The sequence below is a fragment of the Tyto alba genome, unplaced genomic scaffold, assembly GCF_018691265.1.
Source record: "Tyto alba isolate M040663 unplaced genomic scaffold, T.alba_DEE_v4.0 Super-Scaffold_1000006, whole genome shotgun sequence".
Taxonomy (NCBI): Eukaryota; Metazoa; Chordata; class Aves; order Strigiformes; family Tytonidae; genus Tyto; species Tyto alba.
The window spans coordinates 23449406-23468587 of record NW_024881272.1 but is presented as its reverse complement, the minus strand read 5'-3'; the positions used below and the strand labels follow the sequence as shown (position 1 = coordinate 23468587).

The 19182-nt window shown below is 40.0% G+C and overlaps 1 protein-coding gene across 19 annotated transcripts in view; it reads right to left on the bottom strand.

Moving 5' to 3' along the window:
* Positions 1 to 19182, bottom strand: part of PTPRF (protein tyrosine phosphatase receptor type F) — a 389043-nt gene that overhangs the window by 180848 nt on the left and 189013 nt on the right. For all 19 annotated transcript variants that reach the window (XM_033000823.2, XM_033000824.2, XM_042803813.1 and 16 more), the window contains one exon: positions 17332 to 17473. In XM_033000823.2, coding sequence (XP_032856714.1) covers positions 17332 to 17473 — 142 coding nt within the window. The remainder of the gene's footprint in view (positions 1 to 17331; positions 17474 to 19182) is intronic.

Here is a 19182-nt window from a genome sequence, read left to right as displayed (position 1 = left end):
TCTCCCAAAGCATTATAAACTTGATGAGGAGGCTGTAACTTTTATGATACATCACATCTTCAACATTTCACTATAATTTTCTGTATTTACCATTGAAAGTAAATGTCAGATTACACCACCATAAAGCTGGTCATAAGTGATTCACTCCATTACACTTCAGGACCTTCCTTACTTGTAACTAGTGAATCTGTGCCAGTAATTTGGCTGAGAATGTGCTGCCTTTTTTTCTTCCCCTTTCCTTCCAGTAGTATCTGTGTTATTTTATTTTAAAAGTGAATATTCACGTGATAAAACTCCTTGTTCCTTTAAGCTTCTTTCAGCATTTAACATTCTGAATGCTGTGGAGCCTCAAAAGCAGGTATCTTAAAAAGATTTGAGAAGCATCTTGGAAATGCTCTTTGGGTTATATTAATGCACAACAGAATAAAAGCATGTCCTTGCCAGGCAGGGCTGTGAAGACACGTAATACTAAATTGCTGAAGCCTGGCCATACAGTGAGGGCTGCCCAGCTATTACCCCATGCTCTCCAAGACAACAGACTGCACTATTTTTCTGTTTGAAAGACTCACACTTCTCCCTGATATACGACATTCTACTGAGGTGCTGACTCTCTCCAGGCACCAGCAATGCTTCATCACCCACACATCATATTTTCACACAAGCTCCTTCACATTTTTTCCCATGCAGTGCCCCAGGCTAAGGCAGAGGCTCTTCCATAGCACATTCAGCAAGACACAGGCCTCCAAATCCTTCTTTTCCAGTCAGATCTCTTCTGGAGTCAAGCAGAGATTATGCTGTAACCAGTGATATTCCTGGCAATCATTCTGTCTCTGTGTTATCTCATGCCATACATACAGGTTCATCTGTATCCATCTACTGTCCTGTCTCCTAACTGGACTTTCACACCCCTGAGGCAGAGCTCACTGTAGCACCGTGTGCCTGCATGCCATGCTGTTTCATGGGGTCTTCTATGAGGCTCTGCCATCAGAGCCTCCATTACTCTAACAACACAGACAACAATGGCCCAGGAGGCCCAGGAGGTTAATGCCAAATGAAACAGAGCTACCTCAGATACAGTTACAAAAGCAGCACCACTCAATCACATCTAGATGGTAGAGCAAGGAGCACTGCTATGTCTGGTGGAAATACGCAGCACTAAGAAATTAAGCTCTAACTAAAGGCAACAGATTAAAAATGTTTGCTGCACCTGCTTTGTTCAGAATTAGGGTTTGCCAAAGGTAGTTTCCAAAGTATTTGGTTTGGAAAATGCTCAGAGCTTATAGAGGGAACCCTCTACACATTACTTCATAAAACCAGACTGGTAAAGCACTTGCAAAATATATTTATGAAAATCAACAGCTCTGTTGGGAGAGCAGCAAGTGGAATGCCTACCCTGTACCACTGCACAAAGCAGCTGACGTGGTAACATACAGACAAACATGCCCTGAAAAATGATGCTGTGCTTCCCCTTCCCTAAAAAGCATCGGCAGAGCATAGGCAGACTTCTTTTATAAAAGTACTGTGGTATACTAATAACCAAAAGGCTGCTACTAAATCTATTGTTGAAGTAGAAGGTTATCATTTAAGACAGCTGACCAGTGGGGACTGAAGATAGGCATCAACCTAAGGAGCTGTATTTCTGTTTTAAACAAACTTAGGACTTCTACATATTTACTCTCTGAAATGGCACTCACTGGGAAGGCAGCAGCACTTCAATTAGCAAGAGTGTTCACTTCCCCTTCCTCTCTGGGACTCAAAAACAGCCTGGGATACATGTGGGTGATGGGGAGAAATACCAACAAAACCTCCCATGGTTTAGCCATAACTCTACTGAAACCTAGTATTTAACTACAAAGCTTCATCTCTAAAGATCAGTCTTTAATGAGTATCTGTCAAGAGTGTCTTGAAGATAGAATGGCCTACTACAAGAAATGCCAAAATAACTTTAAAAAATGCTGAAAGGGTCACGCTAGCAGTAGCACTACAGAGTCATTGTTAACTGCATAACTACAGAGACTGGGTAATTTCTGCTGGTGAATCTTGTGCCTGCACCATTCTACCTGCTCTTCCACAGAAGCTGTAAATTAGCAATTAATGCCACAAGGAGAACAAGTTCAAACTTTGTTACTTGGCAGTGAGGTCCAGTTTCCATGAAATGCAGCACTTCATGTCTCAAACTGAAAAGTGCATGAAGTAATGAATCATGAGGTTATATTCAGATTCTGCAGATTCATTTTTCAGACACAGAAAAACAACACTTGCCAGGCTTAGAATAGCAGCACTGATCTAAACGACAACAGTGCTGTGATTTTTTTAAAAAGTGTATACCACCAAAGAACAGGTTAAGTGATAAGAGAAGACATTTCAATTCTATGCTTCAATGAATATTAGTGACAAAATTGTTAGGAAGGTGGAGATGAGCTGTCAAGTTTTGTGACTTAACCCATGTTCAGACAGTTCCTTTTTTTTTTTTTTTTTTAAATGGACACCTTTTATGTATTTGCCATTGGTCAGATGAAGGGACCATATAGCAGCACAGGACTAGACTGGACACCCATGAGGTCTCATGCCTTTCTGTATATAAAAGAGCAAGAAAAGATCAAAAAGACCAGTTCTGTCTGGCTCAGCTCCACTCCTCAATTTACTCCGGGCATTGCTTATGACTAGCATAACTGACAAATGACATCTCACTTGTGTTAGGACTAAATGTTCTAAGAAAAAATGGGAATTTGGTTTCAACCAAGTCTCAGTGGGTTACTGTCACTTACTGTCCTTCATCTGCATCAAGTAGCTCAAAATCTTGAACTGGGGAGTCCAAATAATTAGGGCAGATCCACTGATCCAGGGCTGAATTTTAGCAAGGTACCAGTGTAGGGAGTGGAAAATTGCCTTGGTGCTCAACAGCTTTTGATATTTCCCTTTGCTGAGCAAAAGCCCTTAGTCAAGTGTGGAGATGAGGGACTTGCATGCTTCTGCTGCCAACATCAGTGTAAGGAATACTTGGGCGCAGGCTTCCCCAGTTGCACAAAAAGGCCTTAGAGCTTTTTCCCCTCACCATAGCTACTGAGGCAAGCTGCAGAGCACATCCTGCTGCAGGCCTGCTTCTCAAACACAAAAGATCTTAGAAGGATTATAAATTACAGAGACAGGCTACTGCTACAAACTGCACAGAATTGAACAGGCAACATCCAACAGATTATATCTGAATACAAAAGAGTACAAAGTAATCTGAACACATTAAAAAACAACAACACACAAAACCAAAAACAAACAAAAAACCCCACCTCCGAAGTCACTGAGGCCAGTTCCCTTCTAGTGCATGTCACAAAATCCCTCCTGAAGTTTCCCCTTCTGCCTAGTCTGACCCTGTGCACTGACTCACCTGGATGAACAGAGGTTCTAGAGTTTTCCAACTGTGTTCTCAGTTGCCACAGGAACAAGTGAAAACATATGCTTAACCTGCAAGATGGGAGGCAGTCCTGGAAGACAACAACTCAACGGGCTCAATAATACCCATTCAATTCTGTAATAGAGAAGGTAAAGCAACTCCAGGGTGCTGCTCAGCACTGTTTCTATTGGATAAGGATGCATGATTTTGATGTTGCAAACAATGTATGTTAGATCACAATTAAATAGATCAGCATTTTTTAGTATGGAAGACACAAACAAGGATGGGTGCAATAAAGAGCTATTAAATCCAGAGTCCCTTCTAATAATAATAATCCACTGTCCCTTCTAATACAAAGACTGCAGGGCATCAACTGATATTAGCAATTAACAAATACTTTTTCACAGACCACATAGTTAAGCTGGGAAACGTCTTGCTATGAGATATTATGCAGACTAAAAGTTCAAAGAATAACTAGATTCTTCTTTCATTAGTTTGACTAAAACCACTGTCTCTAGCTCAGAAATGCCAGAGGTACACACCTGTAGAGGCTAGAGAAGCGTGTATCTGGAGGAATTGTTGCTATAAGCGTGCTCTGTCCTTACACACTTCCCTGGCATCCAGCGCTGGCTCCTGGAAAAGACGGTGGGATAGACTGACCTTTGGTTTGAATCACTGATGTTGTTCCTTAAGGCAGTAAAATACAGTGTGAATTGCAATGCATACACTTCCAGAAGAGCATGGAGAATTTCAAGATGAACTACAAAAGCAAGCCAAGAGCTAGAAAATAGGCCATACAACAGAGGCTTACTGAGCTCAAACTGTTCAGCCCGTTGAAGAGAATTTACAGAAGCTTACATGTAAAAAGGGATATTGGAGAGACAGGGCAGAAAAGAGGGTTTACAATCTCAGAAAGAACCAAATGCCTTGGATTAAAGTTGAAATTGTATGGTTTCAACTCTGGAATTAAATATTAATTACTGGAATAAACTGACCAGTTAGTGCTGGACTTACAGTTGCTTTTCCCTTTTTTTTGACGATATAGTACATAATTTCTTAAAGACACCCTTTAATCTAGCTTTCAGAATATCTATATGGCTGAAACAAAAAAGATGCAAGTGAGAGATGCTACACATGGACCCTTTTACCACAGAGCCTGTGATCAAATTGGAAATGGATACAGAGCCAGGTACATTGGCTGGTATGTGCTTGAACAGATGCAGTCTGCTCTCCCTGGGTACTTCCTGAAAGGCCTGAAAGCAAGAGGAGTCTTACGGGTTTGTCTGCACTAGACAGCAGGATTAGAGACAGTACGTAATCAAAAGGAAATGCATTAACTCCACAACATGGGCATAACCTTACTATGATTCAATAGTGGGCATAGCTTGCCTCATCAATGCAAAGCCATGTTCCATCAGACTGACAACTCCTCAGATTTTTGCTTTGATCAAATACAAGTCTCTAATAAGGACCAGTCTGAGTAGCAGTTTGAATTAGGGGAAGAGGCTAGAGGTAGGTTTAACAAGCTGTTTTACAGTGTTGCCATACATTGTTGAATTGCTGGTGCCAATCAGCCTATAAGTTAATACACTGAAAGTTTTTGAGGTCTTCTGGGACCTGCTGGGATGAGAAGCTTTAGATAAACTGAGTTGTTAGCATTAAGCTAGGAAACAAGTCAACAACACCTCGGTCCAACTTCAAAAATTAAAATTCAGAATCCTGAGCAAGTCAAGAAACCAGCAAATCCTTCTTTTGAGCCTGACGTCTTTTATGACTTGGTGCAGGAAATAACCCCATCTCCTGTAAGCAAACACCAGGAGAAAGCACATGACACTAAAAAAGGTGGTAGCCTGCAGAAAGAGACAGGTATTACAACTCACATTCTGCAAGGCCAAGGTTGCTGGGAAAATCAAATCCAGCTATCTGAAACGCAGATAAAGGTAACTAAAAAACGTACAAGGAGAATCAGAAGACTTACCCTCTGCCAACCACAACAAATGGCCCAGTAATACAAAATGTCAGTTGGCACTTGGAGCACAGTGGATGGCCAGACAGAAAGTGCATTTTTAAATCATTAACACATTGGGAGCACACAGATGTGCAGTACAGCTACATCTGTGCATTGTAATTTCTACAGTAGTCACAACTTAATGAATCATCAATTGTGACAAGATCAATGAACCGAACTGAACAACAAACTACAGCTAGTAAATTCATGCCCCGGGCAAGAGCTACGGGTTTATTTTATTATTTTCTTTAGTACTTCTATAATTTTTAGTGTCTAATTAGTAAAAACATGAATCCTCCAGAATCCTTTTCTCCCTCTCCCCCCCCCCCCCCCCCCCCCCCCCCCTTTTGAAAGTCCTACTGCAGAAGATAAAGATTTTATTCATGTTTGCTAAATTCAAGTCCAGATACTACTCATCTGATCAAGCAATTTCTTCCTCAGGACTATGAGCACACAGCAGGCAGAAGTTATAATGTTAGGACGTGTGCTACATGCCAATCAGGTGGACTCTGATTAAGCCTACTACCTCTAGGCAAAACAACTGCTATTTTTTCCATGAAGCCAGATTATTCCTGCAGGCAAAGCGTCAGCTAAGGTTCTCTGCAACACTACTTTTTGAAGGGACAAATTCATATCCAAATCAAAAACCAAAATCATTTATATGTAAAGAACACACACTGAGCTTCCCCCTGGCCTCAACCCATTCAACGACTTCAGTGCTGGGCTTGCTGATGACACATCTACATGCATAATCTAGCTAGGTTTCACATCAGTGATATTCTTACAGAAAAAAAGATGCCCTAATTAACCTCCGGGCAGGAGGCCGAAGACAACACCCAATCTTCTCACAGAGAATGGTCCATGCAAACAAGGGCACTCCCTAATGACCTCTTCACTCTTCCAGGTGAGTCATTTTGATCTCTACCCTCTCCAGGCTTTCAGGGGATTGGTATTTGCCAGGGGTTCAGCTGGGCTCTTGTCTCCCTTCCACACAGGCTCCAGGGGACAGCAAGCTCTCTGCTTTGCCTGGTTCGTTTCTCACATGTTCGGCATGCAGCTCCATCTGGAAGGCACGTCTTGAATTGTAGCACTGCTGGCTTACACTACTCTTCCCTGATGGGACTCAAACTGAAGAAGATGCAGGCTCACTTTAAAAGGCTCGTTCTGTTCCTCCTCCTGACCTTCTCTGTCTGCTCCTCTTTATACCAGATATCCTGTCATCCTGGACTAAGCACTCCCCAATTCATTACCTTCCCCTGAAACAGCTTCTGTTAATACCACCCTGTGTGTAGTTGTCCTGGTTTGGGCATTTTCAGGCATTGGGTTTATGCATTTTTCATCAATATGCTTATGACTTCTGTTATCTCTCCAAGGACTTTCTCCTCACTGGGACCAACTCTGGCATTGTCTAAATCAGAGATATAGAAAAATACATTCCAGTATTGCCTTGCTTGTAAACAAAGCACCATTTTGGAGCTGTAGTACCACAAAACAAGGGGTTTTAAGGTCTCCAACAGGTTCATGTTTCCAGCACCTTTCCAGTGATCTCAAAGTAGTTAAAAGGTCATAATGCCAGTTCTGTTGTGTGTAGCGCTTTGTACAGCTAGTTTTATTTAAACCATTCTGCATCCTGTACTGACAGGCACTCTTATCGCAGGGAAATTCCCCCCAGTCCCAGCTTGGAACAGCAACACAATCTTGAACATTTGTACACTACAGCTGGATAAAGTTATAGCTCTGATTGCTATTTAGACTCATCCACTTAAGTCATACACCAAGAACTTTGGAAGGTTTCATTCAGGCTGGACCCTTGTGATAAAAGGATTGAAGGAACAGAGCACAGGATTATCAAACAGATTAATACATCGCAGTGTTTTCCCATGGCATCATCCAACCTGACTCATCAAGGTGCTAGATGATCTTGAAAAGACAGATCTTCTTACCTCTCACATCCGCTGGTCTTCCTTAGAATAAAGGATTTGAAAGAGCTATTCTGGAACCCTGGGCAGAAAAATCTGAGCAGGTGAGTGTGCCAGAAACAGTCACTACTATACTATCCAACTGAAACATCCACAAGAATAAACAGCTGTTAGAAAAGTCTATGCGGAAGGTGTTGTTTTACTACTAAAAGGTTAATACTTCTATAAAGATACTCTGGGCTTCTAAGACAGCAAGTGGAATGCATGTATTTTAGATCATCTTTATACCAAATACATTTTAATCACTAACAGCTCAAATAACAAATTAACAATGAACAGTCACAATAATTACTTCCTTGCATCCAAAACTAGAGCCAATTATTCCTTTTGCTCTGTGCTTCAATAATGTAGTGTTTTAACTTCACAAATGTAGAGCCTTCCTGACACCAGACTGTGTAAAAACAGTATGAAATCAACAGGAGACCCATAAGGACAACTAGATGTGGGACTTGTGAATAAGCATGATGCACAGAAACCAGCTGTCAGAATGATCAATATTACAGGTCTTTAATGCAACGCCAGCTTTGTTTTGTATAGTCAACATCTCAGACCAAGATCAAAAGGTAGCTCATCAGTAGTAATCATTTTCCTTTTTCTGCAGGAGTTACTTGAGAAATATTCTCTTCCACAGGTACAGTAAGTGGCACATGAAGTATACTATCCCCTACATGGGCATCCCCTCTTCTGAACAGCTGCTGTTGCTACAGGTTTATTAGGGTCATATTCCAGTTTCATGTTTTTCTGGCTTTCATTTTAAAATAGTGATTTCTCCAAGAATGATTTAATTGGGGCTGTAATATTTTTTCAGTGAGAGGAAGAAGATAAGGCACAGAACATAAGCCCAAGATGACTGTGTAGAAACTTTCTTGCATGCAGAGATTTATGCTTTTGTAGCTCTAAGCACTGCATTCCCTACGGTCATGGTTATCACACATTCCGTTCTCTCCAACCTCCATTTTCCATTTAAGAACTTACTCTCCAGTTCTATTAAGTGGATATATCCTCCCACTTCTGCAGAAGAAGTTATAGAAGATTACTGTGGTGCTATGTCTTCTTAAGTGCCTACGTAAGTCATGGCATACCAGTAAATGACAACAGGTCACTAAGCTTTGAGCAAAGAGACTCTCTGTTATGAGCAGATACAGAAGATAATTTTGCCAAAGTAGTTAGGGACTCAGAAAGGCTTTTCAGAACACCTTGCTCTTGCCCTTCCCTTTTTCCTTGGAACCAAAGCAGATAATCCATATGGCATTATCAAGCAGTGTTTCCCATTAATTTCCAATAGTTCACACAATGAGCTACTAACTCTTTCAGAGGGCTATTCCACAACCTAACAGACTTCAAAGACTCTACAAATACGTACCAGCAACTAACTTTATTAGTCAGCAGGAGATATCAGCAGGACTGACATACAAGCTACAGAAAGCACATCTGTCAATAACAGGTTGCTACAGATGCTCTCAGAATGAGGCATCCTGAAAGAGATCCAGCAATAAGAAAGGTCTTTTGACACCTGATGATAAAAGATCTATTATTTTAGCTTCTGGTAGTCACCAGTAGATGCTAAATCTGACAAGAAATGTGATTCTTGGTTCTGAGAAGATTTACAGTTACAGTTACTCAAATTATCTAAAGGAATTAATGTCTTGTTTGCCTGTTCCAGATAAACTAAATACATTTCCATTGAAGTGCCTTTTATAATAAGAAACTGATTGTTATAATTGTGGGGTTTCATGTCTTTTTTTTTTTTTTTTTTTTTCCTTCTCTGACAGACTTCTAGATCCATATATACACAATTCATTAATAGAAGTATTTTATTCTGGCTGCCAGTCCTTCAAACTCAATTTATTATCTAAGAGTCACCAAGTCCAGCCTCAACCTAGTTATATTACCAGATAAACATTTTCAGAGCCAAATCAGGGCTCGCTGACACTTAATCAACACCACTCTCTTGTTCAGCTTTTTTTTTTTTTTTAGTAGTAGTGCAACAATGGTTTCTATCAACTAGTTCTTCAAATATTAGTTATGAAATGACTAGATGCATTAACAACTTCTGCACAAAAGGCGGATATTAAAATGACAGCATTGTAGAGATGCTGTGAATAAAGAGGACAATCAAAAAAATCAAGCAAGAAGATCCAAATCGCCTTAAGTGTCACGGATAATAGGAACAAATATAAGAAATACTAAGAATTTTTGCTATAAGCCTGGTACATATTGCTTGGAAACAAGAAGAGACAAGACAAATGCAGGTGCATAGGAGAAACACAGAGAAGCTATGCTAGCCAGTGACCAACTGAATGAAAAAAGCAACTATGACCATAGCACATGTCTCCAAAATGTGTATCTCCATAACCACGGTTTCACTAGTGCTTTTGAAAAGACACTTGCAGGGCTCCTCATGTGCACATCTTTAGTTGGGTATGTTAAAAAAAAAAAAAAAAAAAAAAAAAGAAGTACCAAGCCAAACCCAAAAACCTGAAATCAAAGAGGAACTGGTGCAGAATAGGACCACTAAGACCTGGAGAATCGAAACGAAGACTGGCAGATCATCTGTGAAATGATGTGGGGATTTTACTGCAAGAGGAGGCATAGTCAATCCCTTTCTTGTACACTGGCTAGCACACATCTCAACCTAAACACCCTCATTTTCCCAACAAATGTATTCAAGATGTACAATCTGTTACCTTACACCTATGTTATTCCTGCCTTTTCTTCCTCCATATTATCTATTCCAAAAAGCTTATGGGACACATGTCTCCTCCTTGGCAGTCTTCACTTTGTTGCTCCACCCTCCTACCATTTTTAGACTACCATTCTTATTAGCCTAGGCCTGAGTCAAGGTTTCCACCCTAGTTTACTGCCTTCCAACACCATCAAAATCCCAGCCCTGTCTAAGCTTTCAGACGTTGTGGCCACAGGGGTCGGAGCACATACCAATGCTAGCCTTTCTGCAGTGACGTGAAAGGCAGTGCTGGTGGTTGCTGCCTCCCAGCTGGGACCGATGATCTGTTCCAACAGAGAGTCAGAACAGATTAGTTTAAGCCACAGACAATTTAATCTAACCTGTCTGATTTCAAACTGGAACAGAGACGAAGAAGCAGTCATCTGGCCATCCTTGGCCTCAGCTGGGAGATGGCAACCCACAAGGACACCTCCCCAACAAGACAGGAACCTGCCTGCGTGAGCACATCTCTGCCAGGCAGTTAAACTAATCTGTTTGTGCCTCATTTACCTACTGGAATAGGCTGAACATTTTGATAGCACAGCAGCAGTAGGAGAACAGCCTGACACATTTTCCATGACAATCTCCCAGGAAACTGTAAAATAGCATAGAGAAGCAACCTGCCTCTATACCCTGGGCCCAGGAAAAGAGAGAAAATAATGCCCAGGGCTCAATTATCAATTTTCCTAGCAGATAGAAGTTACCAGTAGGTTGCCACAAGGCTCTGAATGAGCATCCACATTTCTGAATATCTTCACAAGGGATTTGAGAAATGGAGCAAGTAGAAAGGAGACAACTATTATTGACGACAAAACTTCTTAGCTGAATATGATTTCCAGTACCAAAGTCAGTGCTTATAAACTGCTGAATAAACTTGAAATAAATCGTGTGAGACAAGGAGCTGTTAGAAGTCTTTTTACAGGATATAACTGCACACTTACTACTACAACTGCACACTTACAACTTCAAGCTATCTAGTACTTGGCAATAGGTACCCTGCATTACAGCTTTTGTAGATTTCTGTAGAATATACTTCCTTCTTGTTTGTTTGACACTTAAAGCTCACTTGTTTTTACCTGGGAAGTCCTTCCTGAACCACAGGTGCTGCTTTTGGGTGTTGCCAAAAGTGTTGTTCACTGATGCCATTAGCTTGATGATAAGAACGTGACAACATCCCATCCTGTTACAGATGTAATCTCATAGGACCTCATTTGAGAGGCAATATGCAGAAACAGCCACTTGCTGTAAAAGAAAAATGTTCTCAAGATTAAGAGGTCAGTACCTTTTCAGATACAAGGTTTTATGGGAGTGCACAGCTCCAAAGGGTTCAGCTTGGCATTAACTATGTGATATTTCATATAACACTTTTCAAAGGTTGTATTTCTTGCTTCATAAACTTGTGGAATGAACCTGAAAGTTAACCTTAGTGCATGGCAGTCTTCTGATGGAACTTGCTATCATGGATACATTATATGGTTATGTACCATTAGTTAATCATTTAAACAGAGATAAGAAATGGAAATTATGGCATTTGGGTCTGATATGTTCTAAAGATCTGCTGACTCTCCTGTTTGGAGAAGAGACCAACAACACTTAAAACTTTTCTTCACCTGAGAAAACTACTTCTTTGTCTCTCATTCACAGTCAAGAAAGCCTTTCTTGTTAAATATTATTTAAAAAAACCCCTATAAGAGTAACACTAACATTCTTACTGAATATGATCTTTGAAAGCAAATAAATAAAATTAAGAGAACCAGGAGTTTCACACATGAATTGAGATGGTAAGTGCTCTATAGGTACCAAAAATTAAATAGCTGAAACAGTTCTACAGATACTGTGGCAGCCTAGGTATCGACAGCATGGGACATAATGGTTATACAAGTGAAACAGTCTCTGTAAATTTTCTTGGTCTACCTGAAACAGTCTGACAATTCTTCTCAATTTTCTGTGTTATCTGATGAAAAGACAATCTCTTTCCCCTTGAACTTTCAGGATTCTTCCAGCCCCTGTTCAGTACCTGAGAAATGACTTAGAGTTCTTAGCAGGATGACAGGGCTCCTACATTGACTTACCAGACCAATACTGGGTGACCTGCTGTCGAGCAGCACAATACACTCTTTCCTTGTGAACACTGTTTATACCTTAATAGCAAAAGTCCACATGAGCTGGGATTTACATTCTTCTAGGTGACAACCAAAACTTCTCAATAAGGCCACCATGAGTAATTGGCTTAATGTTTCCCTTTTTAACAAGCATGGAACATGTCACAATGTAACACAAAGCAAACACACTAGGGCTTCTTTGTTTCTCTGTGTATCACTGTATTTTAGGACATTTCCCTCAGCAATGAAGCATATGGAGGCTCACTGTGCTGCAGCTCTTGGAAATAAAATAGTTACAGAGGTTCATTAGCTGACTGCCTCATACAGAAAGAAAGTACTTTTGGGATTGCTTGTGTAGAGAGCAAAGAACAGGAGTAGGACCTCTGCCATCACAGCAGTCTTTCTTGCCAAGGAGAGACCAAAGTAAGTTGGAACAGCTAATGAACTTGAAACATGCAGAGGAAAGACCTGTCCTCTCCTGACCAGAGACATGAAGAGAATACTACCAATGCCAGGAGCAACAGGATACGAGGAGCCTTAATTCATTTACACAATCAGAATGAGCGCATGCAAATGGGTTCGATTTCCCTTCTATAATTGTTTCAATTTGATAACACATTGCTAGAAAATCTTCTTGGCAAAAAGATGAAAACGCAATGAAGACAAACATAAGCCAAACTACAGCGATCCAGCTGATCCTTTTGTAACTAACCAAACATAAACAAGGATTAAACATAGTTAACTTGTGTTTACTATTCTGATGACAAAACCACTTTTAGAAGAATGTTTTCAAAAAGGGCATATTGTTTTAGGCCTTCTGAGATCTAGCTCTCCGCAGAAATCATTTGTAACAGTCAAATGTTTATCATTTACAGCTTTTCAAACAGGGTAACCCCAGGAACTGAAATGCAGCTGGCAGATGGTGAAAGAAATTAAACCCATGACATGGTTCAGTAAACAGCAAATTACGGTAGGGTGGAGGAGCTTCCCACCCTGGGACAACTGCTGCACTTGGGAACTTTCTAGGGCTCCACCGAAACACACCAAAACTTCCCTGACTTCTGTCAGTACAAAGTCAGCCAGTAAAACTTAACTTGCCAGGTTACCTTGAGGCTCAAAGCCAGTATGCAGGGAACCCTTTCCTGGCTCTTCTGGCTGTCCTCTTTACCAGAAGCTGCTCTCCTGTAGAGCCTGGCAGCACTCTCCCAGGCAGATAACTATACGCTGTATGATTAGGAGTCTGGGATAGCAGTATAGGGAATTTGCATAGATCTGTGCTGGGGATGGAAATCAGAGGATATTTTCATTTTCATTTAACCTACTTAAAAAACAAAAGGAAGTGAAACTGAATATATTCAGTGTCACTTGGATATGACTATGGTCTAGGTTACAGGGGAATAAAAAAAGACTGCTTGCAGGGTATTAAAGGAACAGGTCAATTAAATAGTTTTGCAGTTCTCAAAATCAAAACCCGTAACTGACTGTACAAGTTAGAAAGTTCTGGGAGAACTGACTAACAACATACTTTGTATTTGAGCCTCCTTCCTTTCCCAAAGAATCAATATGTTCATCCCTGTCCCTGAAGACTTTTTATTGCATTGCTTTTCCCTGTCTTCCTGTTGGGTGGAGACTGCTGGAAACCACAGACTGAAGGCATGCTTTGGTATACAGGCAACTAGAGCCCAACACTGTTATCGTCACTTCTCCCAATACAGCTGCAAGGATGAACATACAAGCAGCCTTGTGGAAGGACACCACGTAGACACTCCTGCAATCAGCCTGCTGCCACATTCTTCCACACTGGCATCCTTCCTACTCACGTTTCATATAATCTCCCTATTTAACAAGCCCTGTAATTCTCAACATTACCACTGAATAATATATTTATTAATTTGTTAGTGCCACTAACTGTTCCTGAGGCTTTTCTTGGGCATGTGTGTCAGCTTATTGATTCTAGCCCTCCCCTCCTTGCACTGCTTTCCTCCTCTGCCAGGCAGGCAGAAACGTACTTCTGTGCTGCTTCAGGTCATAATTGGAAAAAAGATAGAAATGTTCAATATGACTCATACATAATTCAGCTTATCAGCTACCCAGGAGAAATGAAAAGAGAAGGTATATGCACGTCTATTTCTCCTACTATCAACAGGAGAAATAATTTCCAGTTACACTAAGTATGCATAGTTTGGTCACAACAGGATTTGCAGTTAGAAGGGAAAAATGAGAGACATGGGAACAGAGAATGAAAGGGTAGCAGGGAGCTGAATTGTTAAAAGAGATTCACGTATGTGAGAATTCCCAATTCCTCCAGGAGACTGGACTCATGCTTCTCACTTAATATTCAGAATGGAATAAGTTTGCAATTAGAAAGGATTATCTGCCTCTGATCTGTAAAATATTGCAGAAATCTAAATAAAATAAAGCTCCAGATTAGTTAGCTACAAAGACACCTAATAACAACCTGCTAAACCCTGACTGTGACTTCTGGATTTAATGTTAAGGCCAGTGTACTAAAGAGCAAATTGTGAAGAAGCATTAAAACTTATTGTTATAAAGGATTTTTAATGTAAAAATTAATACATGCTGTGTATTTAGCAGCATGTAACCATGAGGACGTCTATGATAGAGCTTTGTCGTGCACCAGGGACCACTGCATTAGTCAAATTCTTGAAAGGAAGTGCAGAATGTCTGCAGCATTCAAATTGCCATCTGAGAGCAATTACAGAAACTATTTTAACCCCAGAAGCAGAGGGAAAATCCAATCCTAGTTGACAGTCTTGAGGGTATCAAGGGTTCCACGTGAAATGTGTCATTTTCAAATACCTCTACAAAATGCATGTTAGGAAAGTGATGGCATGATAGAGAGGTGGGGCACTTACTGCTATTTTTTGGAAGCCATTGAGACTAAACATAAGCACCACCAGGGCACTGCATTGCAATATCCACTTTCCCAACATGTAAATAAACAAAAGAATATTAATAATAAAATAATCACGCTCCCAAAATGCAGAAACAGCATAATCTAAGGCAGACAACACAGAATAACAAGATAGCATGGCTTAAAAATTTCAGACCTGTCCATAGAAAGCCTCAGAAAAGGGAAATAAAACATGTTTTCTCTTAAATACAAATACATCATAACAGAACCCATCATCTTCGACAGTTAAGCCAACATAAGACACATGCAGCTCTTCATCCTCTGCAATCAAGCTCACAAATCTACATGCAGAAGCACATACAAACTGTTATACAGCAAATGTTTCTTAAATTTGCCCATTACAAGAGTGCCCAACAAGGGGTCAATACTCTTCAGTTAGAGAGGAAAACACAGCCCCTCAGCCTGCTGATCGTTTCTGACCTTATGGGATCGTGTTAAACTAGCATTACTCCCGAGTAAAGGAAGTTTCCAAACAGAAAAGCAGGCTCTGTGCCTGACCAGTAGTGATTTTTGCTCCGTGGCTCTTAAATCGTGTGCATGCATGTCTTTTCCAGTCCCTGGTCTCTCCTAACATTTCCTATTTATGTGGTGGTCTGCAAATTTTACCTCATCAGGAAACCAGCAGGAGCACCATGGCGCTGAGAAATACTGTTGTACTCCTTCATGCAATGCATGTCTCTGTGGGCCTCTGAACATTTAACACAGAGCAAATAAATTATGTGTGTGTGTGTGTGCATGTGCATACATATCTAAGATACATAAAGACAACTGAAACAAAAGGAAACAGGAATGTCCTTGGAACAGGTGGGTATTCAAGTATCTGGTATCACAAAAATCCAGTTGCAAGAACCGTTTAAATGCAGAACTGCACATAAACTGCTGAAAGAGCTCCACTGAGCTTTATGCACTCATACACGGCTGCAAAGGTAAGAAGTAGCAAAAAAGATCTGCTTTTTTCCCCAGTAATTTTCATCTATACCACTTGTTATCCTATTCTTCATAGTACTACTACTGAAGATCAAGCTGATCCTTTAAGATGCCCCACCTCCAGAAACAAGATACACAATCGCATCAAGTGTTGAATGATTTCTATGATTCCCATCACCACAGTGCCTGAGCACATTACAGTTGTTTAATGTATTCTTTGTCACAGAGCAGAGAGGAAAACATGATTACCTCTACACTATAAATGGAGATGGGAGAACAAGGGACAATAGGTAACTTGTCATGTATAGCTGGCACACTCACCATTGGGATAACCAGTCTCTGCTGGTTCAAAATCATACAACAATAAATGCTTTCCAGTCTAGTTTTTTCATTACTCAAAAGTTTCTACATCAATCCACATACACCAAGCAATTTGCTTAAGCCTTTCCCTGCTTGTCTTACTAAATGCAAGTGAAAAAAAATCCATTTAGCCAAATGCCCCAGATATATAATATCTCAGTACATTTACAAAATCCTATATATAAACAAATATCACAACACATTGATGTGCTTAAAAAAATGCGTTTCCTTAAAAGCAGACAATAATTCTGACAATCTAATATAAAAAAATCATCAACCAATCACAAGCCTTTTATAACTAATACACTGTCCTTCCACAAAACGTTTAATTTAGAAGAAACAACATAGCAAGAAAAATAAAACCTGCTCATCTAGCAGACAAGGATCAAAATCTATTCTTTAAACAGGGGAAACAGAATAACAAGTTGTGACTACAGTGAAAAGTAAACCCAGCTAAATTCCACATCACACTCAAAATCTGAAGAGTAACCTGAAAATCTATTCAAGAACTGTGCCAATTTAATCCAGAACGTGAAGCAACATGGATTAAGTGTCTGACTGTCAGATACAATTCTTAGATACTCTGAAGATGGGTATTATATCAAAGCAGACAGATGAGAAAAGTATACAAATGTCTCTTTAGCTAGCCCTCCAAGTTGGAAATGACACACCTCAGACAACACAACTAAACCGCTTTAAAGAAAGTTCAGAATCTGCAATCTTTTTATGATTGTCTGAAAAATATTAGCTTCTATCACTAAAAGGAAATTATAGCAAATGATAGGATGAACACAGATTTTCCAAACCAAGCTAGAATATCACCATGTCATTTAAAAACACCATACCAACATGTAGCTGCCAAAGCCATGTCTTCTGCCACTTATGGCATGAAAAACTTCCCACTCACCTTCTAACACTGTTAATTTGGCACTCGTGTTTATCTCCCCAACACTGTTGGTTGCTGTGCACTCATAGATAGCTTCATCTCGATGAACACGCAGGGGCTGTATCCGCAGAACTGATCCTGATCCATCATCAAACTCGATAACCTTTAACAATGAAAAGAAAGTACTTTTTACTGGTATCCTCTGCAACAGAAACTCAAAGTCAAAACAATGCAAGGGTTAAAAAACAAAAATCAAACCAAAACAAGCCCTGTAAGCTATAAAATACCATGCCATTAGTCAAGTGGTCCAAGCGCAGAAATGCAAAAATCTCAGAGTCAAGAACGTATTTGTCCTCTGAGGAGGCCAGAACAAATGAAGATCCAGTGAGGTTCTTTATGAATCAATTAAGGTTGACAAATTAACAACCTGGTAATAAAGATGTGGATCTGATGATTTAAAACATCTGAGCCATATTTGCACTAATGGTTTTACTAATCACACTGATAGCAATTTAGTGCCAACTTTCACCTTGATGGAGAAGCAGGATGATATACTCCTGTGGGATTACCAGGAAAATAGTAACAAAACTAGAATAAAACCTTGAGCACATACAGTGCATGCTAACTTGAGCAGAAAGTAAGGGTCTTTAATGTCCTTCAGGATCAGGTACTTTGCAACTCTGGCATAATCAACAATGATGTAATTACGATTCCTTACCCAGCAAAATAAATCAAATCTTTAATAAATCATTGCCTTTCCATCTATCCTGCTAAACTGTAACATGCATTACTCTAACCTCTACATGGAAGAAAGAGGCATTTGTTAGTGTGCAGCTGGATGACTATACACTATTCCTTAACAGCAAAGCTGGGAAGGCACACAGCCTCAGGCCACTGTTAATGCCAAACTCATCATTCTCCTCTTACTAAGCACAGCAAAAGTTGGAAATATTAAATGAACTGCAGATGATGACGCCATGAGGGAAGGCACAAGCCCCCCTCCTGTCACTTGGGAACTGCAGGGGAAAATGAAGAGACTAAGCTATACTCCATTCCAGATACACGTACAAGAGCCTAGGACCTCCATTACCCTCATGCAAAACTTTTACCCTATTTTCAAGAGCCCTGTTTCGGAGTGCTTCTTACAGCATAAAAACCCAAATGAATAAAAACAGGAAGGAGAAAAATTATATGCCCTACAAGACTGTGCAGTGACAGGAGGAATAGGAAGAAATCAAAAGGTAACCAAGGTCACCAAAAATCTGTTACTCCTCATGCCGGGAGGAATAGTCCCTTCTAACCAGCAGAAACAGCTTGGAAAAAAACCCTAATTTGTGGTCAAGTAGCAGCAGACAGGACAGAGAAATATGAACAACAACATAATACACATTAAGGAATTATTTTTTTAAATACTCAATTTTAAATTAATTATGAAACTGTAACAAAATTGTAAGCTTTCCATAACCTTTACACAGGATAGGGCTACTGCTGAATTTTAAAACAAGTCAGATGCAGAGATGAATTCATTTCAGTGATAAGAACTAAAAAGCTAAGAGATAAAACAGCAGAAAAGCTCTTTTGCCCTTACTATCCTTTGAACAAACAGTCTGTGTGAGAGAAGGGAGCTACAACTACTAAGGATCTGACCCCAAGACCAGAAATGCTGTTGATTTGCAAATGATGGATACCTCTTTTTTGTAGTAACTCAACATGTGTACATCAGACTTGTTTATTAATTTTTTCATTTAAACTGAATTCCAATATTCCTCCAAATAAAGACTAGCTTAGTAATGAGGTAAAATTAATAGTTATTTAGAAAAAAAAATGAAAGATATTATTCACTGTCTCCTAACACAAAACCACCTCAACTAT